At 43.3% G+C, this 21,980-nt stretch overlaps 1 protein-coding gene across 1 annotated transcript; it reads left to right on the forward strand.

The window, feature by feature from the left end:
- The first annotated feature begins 1,829 nt into the window (after positions 1-1,829).
- LOC142504851 (uncharacterized) lies at positions 1,830-4,200 on the forward strand. Its single transcript, XM_075617700.1, has 5 exons — positions 1,830-1,958; positions 2,028-2,663; positions 3,144-3,738; positions 3,832-4,144; positions 4,188-4,200. The coding sequence occupies exons 1-5, from the start codon at positions 1,830-1,832 to the stop codon at positions 4,198-4,200; spliced, it is 1,686 nt and encodes a 561-aa protein (XP_075473815.1).
- Positions 4,201-21,980: the final 17,780 nt, after the last annotated feature.

A 21,980-nucleotide genomic window follows, 5' to 3' on the forward strand; every position in this document is an offset into this window, starting at 1 on the left:
TCAACGAGATCACATCATTGGCGCCGTCTGTGGGAAACTTGAGTTCAAGACGTTGATATGGCTCATACGAGAAGAACTAACCAAGATAATTATCGGGCCCAGGAAGATGGAGGGCATACTTCGAGACAAGGTAGTGTTAATAACACCGGACCAAATCTCATTACCATGACCCCGGAAGAGTTGAAAAAGATTGTATCTGATTCTGTAAAGCAAGCCATGACCAGGAAAAAAGTTTCTCAACATGTTAGACCACACGGAAATAGACAGGAGCGAGAGCAGGAGCAAGAGCAGGAGTTGAGGGAGGAGGATGAGGAGGAGGTAAGATGAGAAGACGAGGAGTCCAGCGTCGGGTCCAAATCTCCTACTATGGCGGAGGAGTTTTTGGAGTTGAGACAGAAGATGAAGGTGCTAGAAGGGTAGTTGGAGAGTAGGGGTACTTCCCGGGCAGTCACCAGGGGATGTCTGTTTACTGAGATAATTGTCCGGAAACCTCTTCCCGGGAATTTTAAATCTTCCAAAATAAAGGACTACGATGGCAATGCGAACCCTGAGGAACACTTGGCCAGATTTGAAAACATGGCCATGCTGCACTGTTACACTGATCGAATAAAGTGAAAGGTGTTCCTGACGATATTGGTAGATTCTGCCCAGAGATGGTTCGAGGGATTAGCCCCTCAAAGCATATATTCCTTCAAAGACTTTCAAAAAGTGTTCTCACATCATTTCAGCAGCAGCAAAAAGTACAAAAGACTGCTTTTAGTCTTTTCGAGGTCAAGCAGAGCCCAGAGGAGAGTTTAAGGGCTTTTATCAAAAGATTCAACAGAGTGGCTCTGGATTTCCCCCATTGTGCCACTGAAACAAAGACTACCGCATTCACCCAGGGCTTGAGGAAGGGTGAGTTTTTCAAATCATTGACCAAGAAGGTGCCCGGGGATTTCGAGGACTTATTGTCCTGGGCAGAGAAGTATATCAATATGGAAGAGGCTCAGAAGCAGAAGAGGGAGGCTGTAAAGAAGAAGAGAGGAGACCGGGTGTCTAAGCCCGAGGAGAGGGGACAGAAGAGGGGTAATCCAGGGCACTTTTCTCATCACGTGCCTCTGAAGATTGCCAGGGAGAGGGAAGTGCAAGAATGCAGGAGAGACTTGGTCCCGGACAATCAATTATCCCTGCCAGAGAGGAGAGGATTCTGCTCTCTCCACAAAGTGTGTTATCATAACACCGAGGACTGCAAAATATTGAAGGGAAATTATGTCTTACCTTCCATCCCGGGACCCAGTCACGATAACCAGAGACCGAGATTGCCACCCTGGACATCTCGGCAGCCAGGATCCAGTGCCCGAGGGGGAGGTATGAGGAATAGTCCGAGGAGTGAGCCTGGGAGAAGAAGAGAGCCCGAGCCCGAGAGAAAAAAGAATTTGCCCCCTGCTACGGGGTTGATTAATGATATCGGGAGGCTCCAATGATGGAGACTCCAATCGGGCTCGGAAATCAAGAAGTATGAGGGAGTATATGGAGGTAGAGGGGACGAGAAGGAATGAGGCGGTCATCAGTTTTGGCCCGGAGTATTTGAAGGGGGTGAATCTGCCCCACAATGATGTCCTGGTTATCCAAACCCGGGTGGCAAATTATGACATTCTGAGGGTCTTTATTGACCCGGGCAGCTCTGTAAATGTAATTTTTAAAGATGCTTTTGTGCAGATGGATTTGCAGAGCTATCACTTGGAAGGTGTGGAAACTGTCCTCTTTGGCTTTGCTAGCCATGTGGTCTACCCAGAAGAGGAGATTGTTTTACCACTGCGGTGGAGTCCCAGGATCTCAAAAAGACGGTGATGACTTCCTTCACTGTGGTGGACTCCCCATCATCATATAATATCATTCTGGGGAGGCCGGCTATGAATGAGCTGAGGGCTGTGGCATCTACCTACCACCAAAAGATAAAGTTTCCCGTGGGAACCCAGGTAGGATAAGTCTGGGGAGATCAACCTTCTTCCCGAAAATGCTATGTGGAAGCAGTCCGGACTGATCAGAGCAAAAACAAGAGAGAAGGGAAGAAAGCAAGGGTGAATGAAGTAGGAGGAAGAGTGGTGGAGAGAGGGGAAGTACATTTTGTAGCAGAGGAGGAGCAGGAGATGATAGAAGTCGGACCAGGCCAGCAAATCCGGGTGGCTCGGGACTTAAGTGCATCCACCCCAGTTAGTTTGATTAACTGTTTGAAAGCTAATATTCATGTGTTTGCCTGGTCCCAACAGGAATTGACATGGATTTCTCCCCTAATATCGGAGCACCAACTGAACATTCTCCCGGGATCTCACCTGGTGAAGCAAAAGAAGAGACACTTTGTTCCTGAAAAGGACAAAGTTATTGATGAGCAAGTGAAAGAACTTTTGAAGGCCGGCCACATTCGGGATATTCAATTTCCTACATGGCTCTCGAATGTGGTGTTGGTGCCTAAATCTACCGGGAAGTGGCGGATGTATGTAGATTTACGCGATCTTAATAAAGCTTGTCCCAAGGATCATTATCCCCTATCTAGGATTGATCAGCTGGTGGATTCCACCTCAGGTTTTGAATTGCTGAGTTTCATGGACGCATATACCAGGGGTATCATCAAATCTCCCTGGCCAAGAGTGATCAAGATAAGGCCAGCTTCATCACCTCGGGAGGTACATTTTGTTATATTGTAATGCTTTTCGGGTTGAAGAATTCAGGGGCTACTTACCAGCGTCTAATGAACAAAGTCTTTGAGAAGCAGCTGGGACGAAATGTGGAAGTTTATGTGGATAAATTATGGGAAAGTCCCGGGAGGTTGCGAACTTTATTGTTGATCTAGAAGAAACTTTTGCCACTCTCATTCATTACGGGATCAAGCTTAACCCTGCCAAGTGTATTTTTGGGGTAAAAATGGCAAATTCTTGAGATTCATAGTGACAGATCGGGGGATCGAGGTGAATCAGGAGAAAGTCAAATCTGTACTGTGCATGCCATCTCCTCGATCTGTCAAAGAAGTACAGAAGCTGACCGGGAGGATTGCTTCCCTTTCTCGATTTATTTCCCGGTCAGCACACATGAGTTATCCTTTCTTTCAAGTCTTGAGGAAGGCCCAACAATTCGGATGAGATGAGAAATGTGAATAGGCCTTCCAGGATTTGAAGATTCATCTTGCAGAGCTCCCTGTATTGGTGAAGCCGGAGCCCAGGGAGAAGCTATTCGTATATCTATCTACTACAGAGTATGCTGTCAGCTCAGTTCTAATAAAAGAAGAAGGCTCTGATCAAAAGCTTATCTATTATATCAGCCATGCTCTAAGAGGACCCGAGCTCTGGTACAGTGAAGTAGAGAAGATTTCTTTGGCCTTGATCATGACCGCCCGGAAGCTAAGGCCCTACTTCCTGTCACATCAAATCATTGTTCTTACCAATAGTCCTCTCGGAAGGATTATGACTCACTCAGAAGTATTCGGGCGAATGATCAAGTGGACAGTAGAGTTGGGGGAATATGACATCAAGTACAAACCCCGGGTTGCCATCAAAGCACAAGCTCTGTCAGATTCTTTACCAGAAATGGTCCAACCCAATGAAGAGGAAGTATGGAGAGTATTCGTTGATGGGTCGTCTAGCCTTGCCGGGTGTGGAGTAGGGGTTGTGATAATATCTCTCCCGAGAGAAAAGATTAAACTGGCACTAAAGATGGACTTCCGGGTAACAACCAATGAGGCCGAGTATGAGGCTGTTCTGGCTGGTATCCAAGTTGCCCGGGAAGTCGGAGCTTCCCGGATTATTCTGTATTCCGATTCGCAACTCATCACTCAACAGATATAGGGCGTGTATGAAGATAAGGATGACATGATTCTAAAGTACTTACAGCTCATCAAAGCCCGAGCAGAAGTCTTTGCGGATTGGGGTATTGAACAAATACCCCGGGAGGAAAATGGCGAGGCAGATACTCTGGCAAAAATGGCTGCTCCTTTGTCAGAAGTTAGCACTCGGAAGGTCTTGCATGTTTCCCGGTTGATCCTTTCCACTGAGGAAGAAATATTACCAACACCTGAGGACTCCTGGATGACACCAATCATCAAATTCATTAGTAATAAAGAGATATCCGAAGACAAAGCCCGAGCTCAGAAGATTAAGAGACAAGCTCCCAGGTTTGTTCTCTTAAATAATATGTTGTACATGAGATCATTTCAGGGACCTCTTTTGAAATGTTTATATGAGAAAGAGGTGGATTATGTCCTCCGAGAGATTCATGAAGGGTGTTGTGCTGAGCACCTCGGAGGAATATCTATGGCTCGGAAAACAATTCTTGCTAGTTTCTTGTGGCCAACTCTTAGTCAAGAATCTGCTCGGGTGGTCCAATCTTGTGAGGGCTGTCAACATCATTCGAATTTTAAACATAGCTCGGCTACTCTCATGAAGTCTATTTGGGCATCTTGCCCTTTTGATAAGTGGGGCATAGATATTGTGGGTCCTTTCCCAATTGTCCGGGCTCATATACCCTGGCGCTCGGGGGGTCATTTTCTACCGCCCGGGCGCCACCTCTTCTGTACAAATGTTTATGTTCGTACTATTTTGGCGTCCGGCCTTTCCAATCAAGTTCTTACAACGTCAATTCATATACAATATTCATTTTCTCAATTCCATTGTCATGATATACATCAAATACATAATCACATATCAAATTCATTAATTATCGATAATCATATAAGATTTACGATAATACGATACACGGTCCTTACATTTCTCCCCCTCTTAAAAGATTTCGTCCTCGAAATCTCAAACATCTTTATATACATAACATTGGCAAACATTTAATATGTCACCAGTTATAGTACATATCAAAGCTAAAATCAGTAAAAAGGTCAGAATACATCGAATACAATGGAACAGATGTCATAGAATCAAACAAATGCGGATACGAATCTCGCATCTTGCTCTCCAATTCCCACGTTTATTCTTCAATACCATGTCGTGTCCATTGTACTCGAACTAGAGGGATCGATTTGTTTCTCAATATCTTTTCCTTTCGATCCATAATGCGAACAGGTTGTTCAACATAGGAAAGAGAAGGATCCAGTTCAACCTCATCAGGTGCAAGTACATGTGATGGATCTGGTTCATATTTCCTCAGCATTGAAACATGAAACACATCGTGAATGGCAGATAGAGCTGGTGGCAATGCCAATCGATACGCAAGATCATCAACTCGATCAAGAATCTCGTATGGACCAACATATCGAGGAGATAACTTCCCTCGCATGCCGAATAGAACAGTGCCTCTAAAGGGAGATATTTTCAAAAACACTCTGTCACCTTTCTGGAATTCCAAGGGTCGTCTTCGTTTGTTCGCATAATTCGTTTGACGATCCTGAGCAGCTTTCATTCGCTGCCGAATTAACTGAACCTAATCGTTCATTTCCTGTATCATTTCAGGTCCAGTCAATTGTCTCTCACCAATCTCATCCCAGAATAACGGTGATCTACATCGTCTCCCATATAGAGCTTTAAACGGTGCCATACCGATACTCGTCTGAAAGCTATTATTATACGAAAATTCAACCAATGGTAAGGCATCTTGCCATCCCATTCTGAAGTCCATCACAACAGCACGCAACATATCCTCTAACGTTTGAATCGTACGCTCGGTCTGGCCATCAATTTGAGGATGATAAGCAGTACTCATAGCCAAACGCGTACCCATCGCTTCTTGAAAACTACCCCAGAATTTAGAAGCAAATCTGGGATCACGATCAGATACAATCGAGACTGGTACACCATGCAGTCTCACAACATTCTCAATGTATAAACGAGCCATTCTCTTATAAGGATAAGTCCGCTCCTACGGAACAAAATGTACAGATTTCGAAATCCGATCAATAATAACCCAAATAGCATCACAGCCCTTGGGCGAACGAGGTAAATGAGTCACAAAATCCATAGCAATATGTTCCCAATTCCATTTCGGGATTTCAAGACTATGGAGTAATCCTCCAGGTTTCATTCTCTCGGCTTTCACTTGCTGGCAGACAAGACATTTAGAAATAAACTCAGCAATGTCCTTCTTCGTACGTTTCCACCAGAATTGAGGCCTCAATGTCAAATACATTTTTCGACCTCCAGGGTGAATGCTGTATTTGCTACAATGTGCTTCTCGAAGAAGGGCAGATTTCAAATCAGAATTATCAGGAACTACCAGCCGACCATTAAGTCGTAAAGAACCATCAGATGAAAACTGGAATCCAGACTGATGTCTTGCAGACACAAGTTCTTTCGACTTTTGGATCTGAGCATCGCTTCGTTGGGCCTTTCGTATTTTCGATATCAAGTTCGGCTCAATTTGCAATGCTGAGACAGTGACAGAATTCCAATTCGAGTGAAAAGTCCTGCCAGAAGTACATATATCCTCGTGTACTTTGGCGACATTGACAGAAGCTAGAACAGAATCATGAACTTTACGGCTCAGGGCATCCGCAGTAACATTCACCGATCCAGGGTGATATTGAATCTCACAATCAAAATCTTTCATGAGATCCATCCACCTGCGTTGCCTCATATTCAAATCAGATTGAGAGAAGAGATATTTCAGACTTTTATGGTCCGAATATATAACAAACTTTTCTCCGTACAAGTAATGGCGCCAAATCTTCAAAGCAAATACAATGACAGCCAATTCGAGATCATGAACAGGATAATGAGTTTCATGAGATTTCAATTGACGAGACGCATAAGCAACCACTTTGCCATGTTGCATCAAAACACATCCTAAACCTTTACCAGACGCATCTGTACACACCACAAATCCTCCGATACCTGAAGGAATAGTAAGCACAGGTGATGTGGTTAATCTCGTCTTCAATTCAAGAAAACTAGCTTCACATTCATCTGACCAAATGAATCGCTGATTCTTCTGTGTCAGTTGAGTAATAGGTTTAGCTATTTTCGAAAATCCTTCAATAAAACGACGATAATATCCAGCTAAACCCATGAAGCTACGAATCTCAGGAACATTCGTAGGTCTTGGACAATTCAATACAGCTTCGACCTTCGCAGGATCAACAGATATGCCATGTCTCGAAATGACGTGGCCCAAAAATATCACTTTGTCCATCCAGAATTCACATTTGGACAATTTAGCATATAAATGACTAGTACGAAGAGTTTGAAGTACCAGTCTCAGATGTTCAGCATGCTCCTTTTTCGATTTTGAATACACAAGAATATCATCAATAAAAACAATAACGAATCGGTCTAGATAATCTCGGAAGACACGATTCATTAAATCCATAAAGATAGCAGGAGCATTCGTAAGACCAAAAGGCATAACCAAGAATTCATAGTGGCCATACCTCGTACGAAAAGCAGTTTTGGGCACATCTTCTGTAAAAGCCCGAAAATTCTTACTTTGAAAATTGGCGGAAAATTAAAAATTTTTCTTTTAAAATAAATGGAGTGCCTCATCCATAAAATCAACTGATGAATCAAGTTCAATTTTTAAAAATAAAAATAAAATATAGCAGCGGAAGAAAATAAAGTTTGCCAAAAATAACAATTCAAAGAATGTCCAACAACTGGTAAAAATGTTTGAGCATAAAATGACATGTGCTGAAACTGAGGTCCTCGGGTGCCACTACTGCCAACCCAAGCTGGCTCACTGGTCCCCGCCCTCGGCCTTGGCCTCATCAGTACCTACAACAATCAAGTCTAGTGAGCCTAAAGACTCAGCATGCAAATATCGTAGGTAACGAGAAAATGTAATTTGTATGGATAAAATATCATGTCATGAGGCTTACTTAAAATAACTTGTACTGAGCAATTATAATACGTGCATAACTGAACAGAAAGTCATAGTAAATAGATTGTTTGCTCCTTAGAGCCCTGTACTGAAATAACTGATAAAAATTTTCTGTTGAGATTATGGTCTACGCCTGTGGCCCCTGCACTGAACTGAACTGATCGGTAACTGGCTACCGGGGAGTATCAAACTGAACTGAGCTGACCGGTCACTGGCGACCGGGTGGTACCAAACTGAACTGATCGGTCACTGGTGACCATATAAAATAATGCTCCCATAATAGTGAATTGACCACAAGCAATATCGCATAAATCTCAAAAATAAGTATTTTCTATTTTCATGCACGTAATATAATTAAATGGCATAATGAAAATATCCTGTATATTTTACCAACTGGATTGGATCGTTCCTAGGCTCGCTGCAACCTAAATATGCCATGAAAAATATGCAATAACTTATACTTGACCAAACTATGCAATTAAGTTTGAAAATGCGACAATTACATCTAACGACTTCGTATTTAATCATGACTCCGAACCAACCCGAACCAACACTGAACAGACGTATAGTCATGATTAGAATACGCTTAAAATTATGAACTAATGCTCATAATATGATGAGGGTCGAAATCTAGGTCAAATGGTGGCCAAAACAAGAAACGCTCTTTCGAGAGTCAATTTGGCACATCGCACCGTAAATTCTCGTACGACCTCAAAAATGATCCGAATCACAAACGGTCAAAAATATGACCTTCCTAACTCAATGGGGCACTGTTCAGTCCAAGGCCATAGGCAAAAATCCGACCGATAACTCGAACGAGCCTCCAAACCAACACAGCAACTTGCTGTAAATTTCCAGCAGCTGTACCATCGCGTATCTTGTGTTGTTTACGAGACTACCGGCCATTGGGGCGTGAACCACCTACCAGAGACTCTTACCAACATCCCAAGGAATGATTTGAACCATGGCTAAGGGCCCTAGGCCAGCCACAATCCTCACCATTCCAGCAACCAACCAAAAGCTCTTACCGAGGGCCCTCATGCGTGCGTGTGTGGTGTTGTGCTTCGCTTGCTGTCTCGACTCGTTCCAGTGGCCATTGATTGACCATAGCACGATCTAGACATCTAGGGGCATGGTATGAAACGTGGCTAAGGGCCATAGGCCAACCAAGATCCATACCAACCCAACCAAAGCCGAACTCATATGCTGTCAAAATCGAAGGGGGCCGAGAGGGGAGGGGGCTGTTCTTGTTTTTAAATTGAAAACCGATGAGCCATGGACCAAGCCACCAAAAGGGCGAACTTAGTCTCGTCTTAGACATGCTAGGGGAGTGATCCAACCATGGCTATAGGCCCCTAGGGCAGCCATGATCAGATCCTTACCCTTGGACAACAAAACTGAATTTTTGAAGCTCAATATGACACTCATGGGGGATGTGCTGTCATTGACGAATTCTAGTGTGTATGGGACTGGAACCAACATTCTATCATGACCCTAACATGTCCTAGTACATGTTCATATGCAGATTTGAGCCCCTGGAACGAGCCATCCCTGAAATCGAAACAAAATATACCAATCGTGAAGCATGGTAGAACCAAAAATCTGCATGTTATATTTTTCTGAAAATTCTTGGTGTGTTTCGGTTTTTGCATGGAAATGATGATCATGTAATGTAAAAATAATGATAATAGGACTTGATTGAGGTTTGAAAGAATCTAGACATGCCTTGGTTTTCGTTTGAATGAAAAACGAAAGAATACGACGACTCGACGCGGAGGAGGTGGAGCGTTTTCTTATCTTGCTTCTTGCTCGATTTTTCTCTCTTGTTTCTAGCTATGAGGGTCACGATTTTTATACTCTATAAGCTCTGAATTTCGGTCATGGGGGGAGGGAGAATGATGGTTAGGAGAGTGAGGGAAGTGGGTGCAAGATATAGGGGATAACTCAAGACCAGGTCTTCACCTTTTGAATTTTGAATTCTAGTTTGATATCAAATGATTTGTTGGTGCTTGTTGGAGTGAGGTGGCCGATCATATTACCATCTAGACTAGGTGAGGATAAGGTTGATCATTAATTAAATGGTGCTCCCAAAAATAAAAGAATTATCCCACTAATTAAATACAAAGAAAGGGTCTAAGGTGTTGAGTTGGCATATCAATGCTTAATCAACTAAGGGTGGCCGAAATTACACAATAAAAATGAAGGGGAAAATGTTGTTTAGTTGATAAATTTTAATACCTTAAGAGCCTTACCTATCCCTCAAATAATTTAGTGAACTAACCCCTTAATTATTGAACTTAAATGAATTTATTTTCTACTCACCTCAAGTAGCTTAAATAATTCCTTAAACTTCTTTATTAACTTATTTGCTAGCTAAAATAAATCCTGGAAATATTTCCTAAATCTTAAATTTATCTCTAAACTCCAACTCCAGTCCGGCCTCACTGAAATAACTGAAAGAATAAAATTAAACTGCTGGCTAAAATAATTAACTTCAAAGAAAAACATTTAAATAATCATGCAATGAAGTCAATTAAATTCAAAATATTAGAATTATGCATGGCTCGTACGTAGTCTAATTTACGGGTTCTACAATCCTTCCCCCCTTAAAAGAAATTTCGTCCTCGAAATTAGAACTCACCGAATAATTCTGGGTATCGACTCCTCATTTTTGGCTCAGACTCCCATGTAGCTTCCTCCTCTGAATGATTGAGCCATTTGACTTTGACTCGCTTAACCAACTTGTTCCGAAGTTTCTTCTACTGCCGGTCTAGGATCTGCACTGGTCTCTCCTCATAAGACAGGTTCGGAGTAAGCTGCAATGGCTCAAAGTTCAGCACATGCGAAGGATTCGCCATGTACTTTCTCAGCATGGAGACGTGGAACACATTGTGTACTCCGGCCAGATTCGGCGGAAGAGCAACACGATAAGCTAGCGTCCCAACTCTGTCAATGATCTCAAAGGGTCCAATGAATCTCGGACTGAGCTTCCCTTTCTTCCCAAATCTCATGACACCCTTCATAGGTGCCACTTTCACAAAGACATGATCGCCCACTGCAAACTCTAACTCTCTCCTCCGCTGATCGGCATAACTCTTCTAGTCGACTCTGAGCAGTCCTCATCCTATCACGGATCTTGACTACTACATCTGCCGCCTGCTGAACAATCTCTGGACCCAACTCTGCTCTCTCTCCTACTTCATCCCAATGAACAGGAGATCTACACTTGCGGCCATATAGTGCTTCATACGGAGCCATACCAATGGAAGACTGGAAGCTGTTGTTATAGTTGAACTCAATCAATGGTAAGTTCGACTCCCAAATCCCGGAGAAATCAATGACGCAAGCACGGAGAAGATCCTCTAAGATCTGAATAACTCGCTCTGACTGCTCATCTGTCTGCGGATGGAAAGCTGTGCTAAACAGCAACTTCTTACCCATAGTCGAATGCAAACTCTTCCAAAACGAGGAAGTAAATCTGGGATCTCTGTCAGATACGATAGAAACTGGAATACCATGGAGTCAGACTATCTCTCGGATATACAGCTCTGCATACTGAACCATGGTGAAAGTCGTCTTAATAGGCAAGAAGTGCGCTGATTTGGTAAGACGATCTACAATCACCCAGATAGCATTCGATCCTCTGGCTGACCTCGGCAATCCGATCACAAAGTCCATGGTAACATTCTCCCACTTCCACTCGGGAATAGGGAGAGGCTTGAGTAAACCTGCTGGTCTCTGATGCTCGGGCTTCACTAACTGGCAGGTCAGACACTCGGACACAAATCGTCTGATGTCCTTCTTCATACCAGGCCACCAATACAATAGCTGCAGATCTTTGTACATCTTCATACTCCCTGGATGAATAGAGTACGACGACGTATGGGCTTCTGATAAGATATCTGCTCGGATAGAATCACTGCTAGGAACACATATCCTGCCTCGGTATCTCACAATACCATCACTGACTGAATACAAGACACTGCCCTTGGCTTCATCTCTCTTCTTCCACTGTGCCAATTGCTCATCTGCTGACTGACCACTGCGAATACGGTCCATAAGGGAAGACTGAATGGTCAAGGTAGATAGACGAGGAACTCTACCTCGAGGATAAGTCTCGAGATCAAACCTCTGTATCTCAAACTGAAGAGGTTTCTGAATCGTCAAATGAGCCATCACTGCAACTTTTCTGCTCAATGCATCCGCAACTACATTAGCTTTACCCGGGTGGTAGCTAATGTCACAATCGTAGTCTTTTACAAGCTCCAACCAACGCCTCTGACGCATGTTCAGCTCCTTCTGCGTAAAGAAATACTTGAGGCTCTTGTGGTCGGTAAAGATCTGGCATTTCTCTCCATACAGATAGTGCCTCCAAATCTTCAAGGAAAAAACTACGGCGGCCAACTCTAGATCATGGGTAGGGTAGTTCTTCTCGTGGATTTTCAACTGTCGAGAAGCATACGCTATCACTCTCCCATGCTGCATCAGAACTGCACCTAAACCGAGCTTCGAAGCATCCGTATAAAGGACAAACTCGCCGGGCCCTGATGGCATGGCCAAAACTGGTGCTGAGATAAGAGCTTGCTTCAAAGTATCGAAGCTCTTCTGACACTCCTCGCTCCAAACAAATTTCACATTTTTCTTGGTCAGTACTGTGAGTGGAACGACAATGGAGGAGAATCCCTGAATGAACTTTCTGTAATATCCTGCTAGCCCAAGAAAACTGCGGATCTCGGATGCATTCTGAGGCACAACCCAATCTCTGACTGCTGCAACTTTTGCTGGGTCTACCTCAATACCACTACTAGAAACGATGTGGCCTAAGAACGCCACCTTCTCTAACCAGAATTCGCATTAATGAACTTTGCGAATAATTTGTGCTTTTGCAATGTCTGCAACACTGTGGCCAGATGTCTGCTGTGATCCTCCTGATTCTTGGAGTAGACGAGAATGTCGTCTATGAATACTATCACAAGCTGGTCAAGATACGACTGAAATACGCGATTCATGAAATCCATGAAGATCGCTGGCGCATTCGTCAGTCCAACGGCATCACAAGGAACTCGTAGTGACCATAACGAGTCCTGAAAGCTGTCTTCGAGACATCAGCATCTCTCACCCTCAACTGGTGATAACCGGAACGCAGATCTATCTTGGAGAAAATCGAAGCTCCCTGCAACTGGTCAAACAGATCCTCAATCCTCGGAAGTGGGTATTTATTCTTCACTGTAACCCTGTTCAACTCCCGATAGTCAATACAAAGCCTCATCGAGCCATCCTTCTTTTTCACAAATAAGACCAGCGCGCCCCATGGTGAAAAGCTCGGGCGAATGAACTCCTTGTCGAGAAGTTCCTGAATCTGCTTCTTAAGCTCTGCCATTTCTGTCGGTGCTAGTCGGTACGGCGCTTTGGATATCGGAGCCGTACCTGGCATAAGCTCAATGGAAAACTCCACCTCTCTCTCGGGTGGCATACCAGAGATGTCTTCGGGAAAAACGTCTAAGAAATCTCTGACAATCGGAACATCTGAGGCTGACTGGCTGGGTTCCTCGGGGACAGATAAAAAGGTCGCTAGAAATGCCCGACACCCTCTATGCATGAGCTTCCTGGCCTGAACATAAGGAATAATGCGCAGTAAAGGAAAGTACCTGTCCGGCTCAAATAAGAACTGCTCCATTCCAGGCGGTCGGACAAGAACAGATCTCCGTTGGAAGTCTATCAACACTCTGTTCCTCAATAGCCAGTCCATCCCTAGGATAATGTCAAATCCCGGCATCGGTAGCACAATCAGATCCGCATAAACAAGATTACCGTGCAGCTCCAGGTCTATATCTCGGATAACATTGGTGGCTGCCATCTCCTCGCCTGACGGCAACACTACTGAAAAGGCTATGTCTAGCCCAATGGTCTTGATCTTGAGAAAGTTTGCAAAGACCTCCGAAATAAACGAGTGAGTGGCCCCTGAATCTATCAAGGCCTTGGTAGCGGAACCAGATATAAAAATTCTCCCTGAAAGAGCGGAACTCTAAGTTGAATCCAGTAGCTACAAGAACTAAACTTATAGACATGCAATGGTCAAAGTTCTTCTAACTTAAATCTCCAAAATACTACTGAGTAGAGTATGCAATCCTATCACAGTTCTAAGTTCAATCTTAATCTTTATTCCCAAAACACGGAAATTAAATAATAACTTAAAGTTTAAAGGTACCTGTCAACAACATAGTCTCCGGGTTGGTTTCCGCGGCATGGAGAGCAAAAACTCTGCCTTGGGTAGGCGGATTCCTCTGAGGGCACTGCAGCAACATGTGGTCTGGACATGCCACACATAAAACACTTTCCTAAGCCAGACATACATGCTCCAGGATGGCGGCGTGAGCACCTGGGACAGACTGGGTGCTCATAAGTCCTCGGGGCTGGGCGTCCCCGCTGCTGCTGCTGTTGCTGGCCTCTGTTTCTAGGCGGTCCATGAAAAGGCCTCTTGTTCTGCTACTGATGCTGATGAGGAGGAGGGCGGTGTGGTACCTGGACTGGGCGCTTGCCCTGGCGATCCCTCTCGATATCCCGCAGATCCTGCTCTGCGGCTAGGGCTTTGGAGACAGCAATCTCATAAGTAGCAGGGTCAGACACCCTAACATCCCGGCGCAAGATCGGCCGTAGACCCACCAGGAAATGCATCAACTTGGCTTTGGCATCATTCGCGATCAGGGGCACAAAATGACAGCCCCTCTCGAACTTACGGATGAACTCCGTAACCGTCATGTCTCCCTGTCTCAGGCTCATGAACTCAGTGGTCAACCTGGTGCGAACTTCCTCAGCAAAATATTTGGAGTAAAAAACCTCCGTGAAGCGTGCCCATGAAAGTGTAGCCAAGGTCAGGGCTACTGACGCTCCTTCCCACCATAAGCGGGCGTCTCCAGTGAACAGATAGGTGGCACATCGGACTCGGTCTGCGTCTCCCAGCTCCATGAACTGGAAGATAACCTCGAGGGATTTGATCCATCCCTCGGCAATCATGGGGTCAGACGTCCCAGAAAACTCCTTCGGGTGCATCTTCATAAACCTCTCATAAACAGCCTCGGGCCCTGTCGGCCTGGCTGCGGCTGCGGCTGCGGCATTGTTCCCCGCAAACTGTGCGAAGAACTATGTCATCCCAGCTAGCATCTGGGCACTCATGTCAGGTGGAGGCGGTGGTGGAGGTGGAGGTGGAGGTGGAGGAGGAGGAGGAGGTGTCTGCCTCTCTTGTCTCTGATCGTCATCGTCCTCGCGACGGTGCTCGCCACTACCTCTCGGGCGTCCTACTTGACGTCTAGGGGGCATACTGTTCCAACATAACCCATACGTAACTAACATGCATAATTTCATAATTTATTTTAAATGAACACTGAAATGCTGAAAATATGGTCGAAATTATTTCATGGAAACATGCTGTCAAAATAATTCATGCTTTAAATAAAATGCTGAACTGTAAAACTTACAGACCGAAGGCGCGGCTTCGTGAGCTTCTCGTGGTCAGTAGTAGTGTAACCCTATACAGAACCACCGCTCTGATACCAACAGTAAAAGCCCGAAAATTCTTACTTTGAAAATTGGCGGAAAATTAAAAATTTTTCTTTTAAAATAAATGGAATGTCTCATCCATAAAATCAACTGATGAATCAAGTTCAATTTTTAAAAATAAAATAAAATATAGCAGCGGAAGAAAATAAAGTTTGCCAAAAATAACAATTCAAAGAATGTCCAACAACTGGTAAAAATGTTTGAGCATAAAATGACATGTGCTGAAACTGAGGTCCTCGGGTGCCACTACTGCCGACCCAAGCTGGCTCACTGGTCCCCGCCCTCGGCCCTGGCCTCATCAGTACCTACAACAATCAAGTCTAGTGAGCCTAAAGACTCAGCATGCAAATATCGTAGGTAACGAGAAAATGTAATTTGTATGGATAAAATATCATGTCATGAGGCTTACTTAAAATAACTTGTACTGAGCAATTATAATACGTGCATAACTGAACAGAAAGTCATAGTAAATAGAATGTTTGCTCCTTGGAGCCCTGTACTGAAATAACTGATAAAAATTTTCTGTTGAGATTATGGTCTACGCCTGTGGCCCCTGCACTGAACTGAACTGATCGGTAACTGGCTACCGGGGAGTATCAAACTGAACTGAGCTGACCGATCACTGGCGACCGGGTGGTACCAAACTGAACTGATCGGTCACTGGTGACCATATAAAATAATGCTCCCATAATAGTGAATTGACCACAAGCAATATCGCCTAAATCTCAAAAATAAGTATTTTCTATTTTCATGCACGTAATATAATTAAATGGCATAATGAAATATCCTGTATATTTTATCAACTGAATTGGATCGTTCCTAGGCTCGCTGCAACCTAAATATGCCATGAAAAATATGCAATAACTTATACTTGACCAAACTATGCAATTAAGTTTGAAAATGCGACAATTACGTCTAACGACTTCGTATTTAATCATGACTCCGAACCAACCCGAACCAACACTGAACCGACGTATAGTCATGATTAAAATACGCTTAAAATTATGAACTAATGCTCCTAATATGATGAGGGTCGAAATCTAGGTGAAATGGTGGCCAAAACAAGAAACGCTCTTTCGAGAGTCAATTTGGCACATCGCACCGTAAATTCTCGTACGACCTCAAAAATGATCTGAATCACGAACGGTCAAAAACATGACCTTCCTAACTCAATGGGGCACTGTTCAGTCCAAGGCCATAGGCAAAACGCCGACCGAGAACTCGAACGAGCCTCCAAACCAACACAGCAACTTGCTGTAAATTTCCAGCAGCTGTACCATCGCGTATCTTGTGTTGTTTACGAGACTACCAGCCATTGGGGCGTGAACCACCTACCAGAGACTCTTACCAACATCCCAAGGAATGATTTTAACCATGGCTAAGGGCCCTAGGCCAGCCACAATCCTCACCATTCCAGCAACCAACCAAAAGCTCTTACCGAGGGCCCTCATGCGTGCGTGTGTGGTGTTGTGCTTCGCTTGCTGTCTCGACTCGTTCCAGTGGCCATTGATTGACCATAGCATGATCTAGACATCTAGGGGCATGGTATGAACCGTGGCTAAGGGCCATAGGCCAACCAAGATCCATACCAACCCAACCAAAGCCGAACTCATATGCTGTCAAAATCGAAGGGGGTCGAGAGGGGAGGGGGCTGTTCTTGTTTTTAAATTGAAAACCGATGAGCCATGGACCAAGCCACCAAAAGGGTGACTTAGTCTCATCTTAGACATGCTAGGGGAGTGATCCAACCATGGCTATAGGCCACTAGGGGAGCCATGATCAGATCCTTACCCTTGGACAACAAAACTGAATTTTTGAAGCTCAATATGACACTCGTGGGGGATGTGCTGTCATTGACAAATTCTACTGTGTATGGGACTGGAACCAACGTTCTATCATGACCCTAACATGTCCTAGTACATGTTCATATACAGCTTCGAGCCCCTGGAATGAGCCATCCCTGAAATCGAAACAAAACATACCAATCGTGAAGCATGGTAGAACCAAAAATCTGCATGTTATATTTTTCTGAAAATTCTTGGTGTGTTTCGGTTTTTGCATGGAAATGATGATCATGTAATGTAAAAATAATGATAATAGGACTTGATTGAGGTTTGAAAGAATCTAGACATGCCTTGGTTTTCGTTTGAATGAAAAACGAAAGAATACGACGACTCGGCGCGGAGGAGGTGGAGCGTTTTCTTATCTTGCTTCTTGCTCGATTTTTCTCTCTTGTTTCTAGCTATGAGGGTCACGATTTTTCTACTCTATAAGCTCTGAATTTCGGTCATGGGGGGAGGGAGAATGATGGTTAGGAGAGTGAGGGAAGTGGGTGCAAGATATAGGGGATAACTCAAGACCAAGTCTTCACCTTTTGAATTTTGAATTCTAGTTTGATATCAAATGATTTGTTGGTGCTTGTTGGAGTGAGGTGGCCGATCATATTACCATCTAGACTAGGTGAGGATAAGGTTGATCATTAATTAAATGGTGCTCCCAAAAATAAAAGAATTATCCTACTAATTAAATACAAAGAAAGGGTCTAAGGTGTTGAGTTGGCATATCAATGCTTAATCAACTAAGGGTGGCCGAAATTACACAATAAAAATGAAGGGGAAATGTTGTTTAGTTGATAAATTTTAATACCTTAAGAGCCTTACCTATCCCTTAAATAATTTAGTGAACTAACCCCTTAATTATGGAACTTAAATGAATTTATTTTCTACTCACCTCAAGTAGCTTAAATAATTCCTTAAACTTCTTTATTAACTTATTTGCTAGCTAAAATAAATCCTGGAAATATTTCCTAAATCTTAAATTTATCTCTAAACTCCAACTCCAGTCCGGCCTCACTGAAATAACTGAAAGAATAAAATTAAACTGCTGGCTAAAATAATTAACTTCAAAGAAAAACATTTAAATAATCATGCAATGAAGTCAATTAAATTCAAAATATTAGAATTATGCATGGCTCGTACGTAGTCTAATTTACGGGTTCTACATCTTCGTCTCGAACTCGTACTTGATGATACCCAAAGCAAAGATCAATCTTCGAGTATACAGAAGTACCCTGAAGCTGATCAAACAAGTCATCAATACGAGGAAGTGGGTACTTATTTTTCACAATAGCCCGATTCAACTGCCTATAATCGATACACATTCCCATCGTACTATCTTTCTTTCGAACAAATAAAACTGGAGCTCCCCAAGGTGATATACTCGGTCGAATATATCCCTTATCGAGAAGGTCCTGTAATTGTTCTTTCAATTATTTCAATTCCAGAGGTGCCATGCGATAAGGAGCTTTAGAAATAGGCGCAGTCCCCGGCACAAGATCAATACTAAACTCAACTTCTCGATGAGGGGGAAAATCAGGAATCTCATCGGGAAATACATCCGGGAATTCTTTCGCAACAGGAATCTCAGATAAAGAAGACTCCTTCTTTGACACATCAATAGCGTAGATAAGATAACCCTCATCTCCGCTAGTCAACAATCGGGACATTTCCAAGGAAGATACCAATGGAATTTTGGCTTGGGAACCCTTGCCATAAAAATTCCACTTGGGTCCATCATTCGGTCGAAATCGAACCACTCCATGACAACAATCAACAGTAGCTCGATTTGTCGTCAAGATATCCATGCCAACAATACAATCAAAGTCGTGCATTGGGAGGACAATCAAATTCAAAAATACCACATTATCCTCATATATCAATACACAATTATGCACAACTTTCTCAGACAAAATAATCTTCCCTGCTGGCGTGGCTATCGACAAAGTATCATACAACAGGGTACACTCAATATCGTGAGATGCAACAAATGCATGAGATATGAATGAATGAGATGCTCCTGTATCAAATAAAACACGTGCAGGATAATCGCAAAGCGTGCAAATACCTGCAATCACACCTCCGGGAGCTTCTCTCGCTTGATCCTCAGTCATGGCATACACTCTCACTTGAGGAGGAACTTGGGCACTCTGCCCACCCGGTCCTCGATATCGCGGGACACTCGACTGCTGAAAAGAGGGAACAGGAACAGCAGGTCTCATCATAGTATTAGAGCCACCTCTAAATCCTGGCTGGGGTTGAGCAGAAGTCGTACCCCTGTTCGGACATACTCGAGAGAAATGGCCTTCCTGCCCACACTGATAACAAGTACCAAACATACCTCGACACTGCTCGATAGTATGTTTGCCTCCACAATAGCTACAATAGGGAGCAATCACAGGACTCCCTCTCTGTGATCCACTAGAACTCGAAGAAGACGAAGAAGCAGAGCCAGTCTTCTTGAACTTTTTACCTCTCGGTCGCAAAGTAGGTTGCTGAGCTGACACCGGAGGTGGAGGAGTATACTGTGGACCTCCTCTCCTAAGTCCAGCCTCGGCTGCCTTGGCTCGTTCAACTGCCTCTGCATAGCTGGTAGGCAATCCAGAAACAACATATGTATACAAAGCAGGATGTAAACCATTTACAAACCTATTATATTTTGCCCTCGCATTCCCAGCTACGTGAGGTGCATACTTCAGTAAAGTAGAAAAATTCGAAGCATACTCTGCAACAGACATCGTTCCCTGCTGCAGATTATTGAATTCATTCTCCTGAGCAGTATAATAGGAAGGAGGGGAATACTGCTCCAAAAACTGGGCCTTGAAGACATCCCAAGTGACTTCAATCCCCGCCTCTTTCAATCCATTCTCAGCGGCTTCCCAGCAAGATTTAGCTCGGTCTTTCAGCTGATACAAAGCAAGTTTCAGTCTCCGAGCCTTGGAATACTCAACAATATTAAACAAGTGCTCGATATCCTTTAACCAGGCTTCAGCTCTTTCAACACTCTCGGTGCCAAAGAACCTCGGTGGTTTCAGATCCTGGAATCGAGCCATCACAACATCCATGGACAACCCTTCAAATTGCCCAACAATCCTCTCAGTACTGCTACTCGCAATTTCATTTGTGTGATCCATCTACAACTCAAAAGATGAATATCACCATTTCATTTCAATTCATAATGTCATCATCTCATAACATCAATCTCAACATATACTTACTCAAATCAAATCACACATAAGAGCAAGTAATACAAATAAATCAAACACATGCGCACAATTCATTTGTGCCTATTCAAGTGTACACAAGACTCAATCGAGCATTCCCAGCTATGCTCTGATACCATCTAGTGTGGGGCCATTAGCTCCTAATCGTTATTACAACATAATCTGATTAGGGTTAATTATTTCAGCGGAAAACGACTTTAAATTTTCTTTACAATGAGCCCAACTCATTTCATTTGAATACTAAAAATAGTATTTTATCTCATATCATAACATGCCCACACGTAATCAAAACCAATCACATACAAACAACTCATATCCTCGGGACATGCCCTGGTATATCGATACATATACATATATACTAGAAACAAGACATAAACATAAAACCTCAGCCCAAGCTGTGGCTCCCTCCAGAAGTACCGTCTCCGGTCTCCTGATATCCTGGAGTACCTGCCATTGTCCACACACAAAGACAACAACAGCACCCCTTGGGGGTGAGCAAAGCTCCGTATGGAACAACCAATCATATATACCACAGATATCTAAACAATGATATATGGTATGCAATGCATGTATGTCGTGGAGGTCTCAGGTCAAATGCCCATCCACTGAGCACATGTCAGAATCAATCGAATCGCTATCAAATCAATGCTCGAGCTGGCACACCGGCCAATATGGGATACACATATGATAGCGTCGGCAAAGCGCCATCAAATCCCAAATCTCATATCCAATCATATGGGGCCACAATTGTCTATGCTTTACGGGTCATATAATACCGGCATAGCGATTGTGTTCACAAACCCCGGAATCCAATCAAATCATATCAGGGTATCCAAGGATCATAGCTCAACGTGTATGTCATGTATCGATGTATGTACAAAATGACGTGTGTTAACAAAACATTTATTTCATACATCGATATCTCAAATCTCAATGTCATGTATGCCACATCACATCAACAATTAAGACATATAGACACATAATCTCATTCCAATCAATCAAATAAATCCGACATATATCATATACTACAGATACCTGTCGTATGTTACCCGATCGCAACATACCTCAATTCTTCGTTCCAGTTGATGTAGCCTGAAGATATTGATATTACACTTTATCTACATCAATAACATACTCATTCCAATCAATAACATACTCCAAAATCATTAATATGAGTTTCAAATATCATTTGAAACTTCAAAAATTCATATAAAATCATAATCATATCATAATTCAATTTCGACTTCGAATACGAGTTTCTTGTCGGTTATTCTACTACATATTAGAAATTCTTCTTCAAATACATAATATTCCAGCACTTTGATATTTAAAGCTGCTGGAACTAGAAGAAAATTACCTCAGTCAGAAGCCCTCGATGCGACGATCACAAATATATAATTTGTTTCGCGTTTAGACAGTGTTTCGAAGTCGATTTAGAAGGAAGAAAATCGAAATCTCTCGAATCCCCTCGAAGTTACCATATAAGAAATGAAGAAAAAGAGGAAAAGAACTTGTTCTTATCTTCACCGCTCTCGCGCTCGGGCGGTAGAATTCTCGCGCCCGAGCGCGAGACATT

The sequence above is a fragment of the Primulina tabacum genome, chromosome 1 (genome assembly GCF_025594145.1).
Source record: "Primulina tabacum isolate GXHZ01 chromosome 1, ASM2559414v2, whole genome shotgun sequence".
Lineage (NCBI taxonomy): Eukaryota > Viridiplantae > Streptophyta > Magnoliopsida > Lamiales > Gesneriaceae > Primulina > Primulina tabacum.

What these genes read in the sequence shown, in the direction of transcription:
- LOC142504851 (XM_075617700.1), top strand. Translation starts at nt 1,830, where the DNA reads ATGACTTCCTTCACTGTGGTGGACTCCCCATCATCATATAATATCATT. An exon ending in AGTTTCCCGTGGGAACCCAG is followed by an intron (nt 1,959 to 2,027) that starts GTAGGATAAGTC and finishes CGGACTGATCAG; the next exon opens with AGCAAAAACAAGAGAGAAGG. An exon ending in GTATGAGGCTGTTCTGGCTG is followed by an intron (nt 3,739 to 3,831) that starts GTATCCAAGTTG and finishes GCGTGTATGAAG; the next exon opens with ATAAGGATGACATGATTCTA.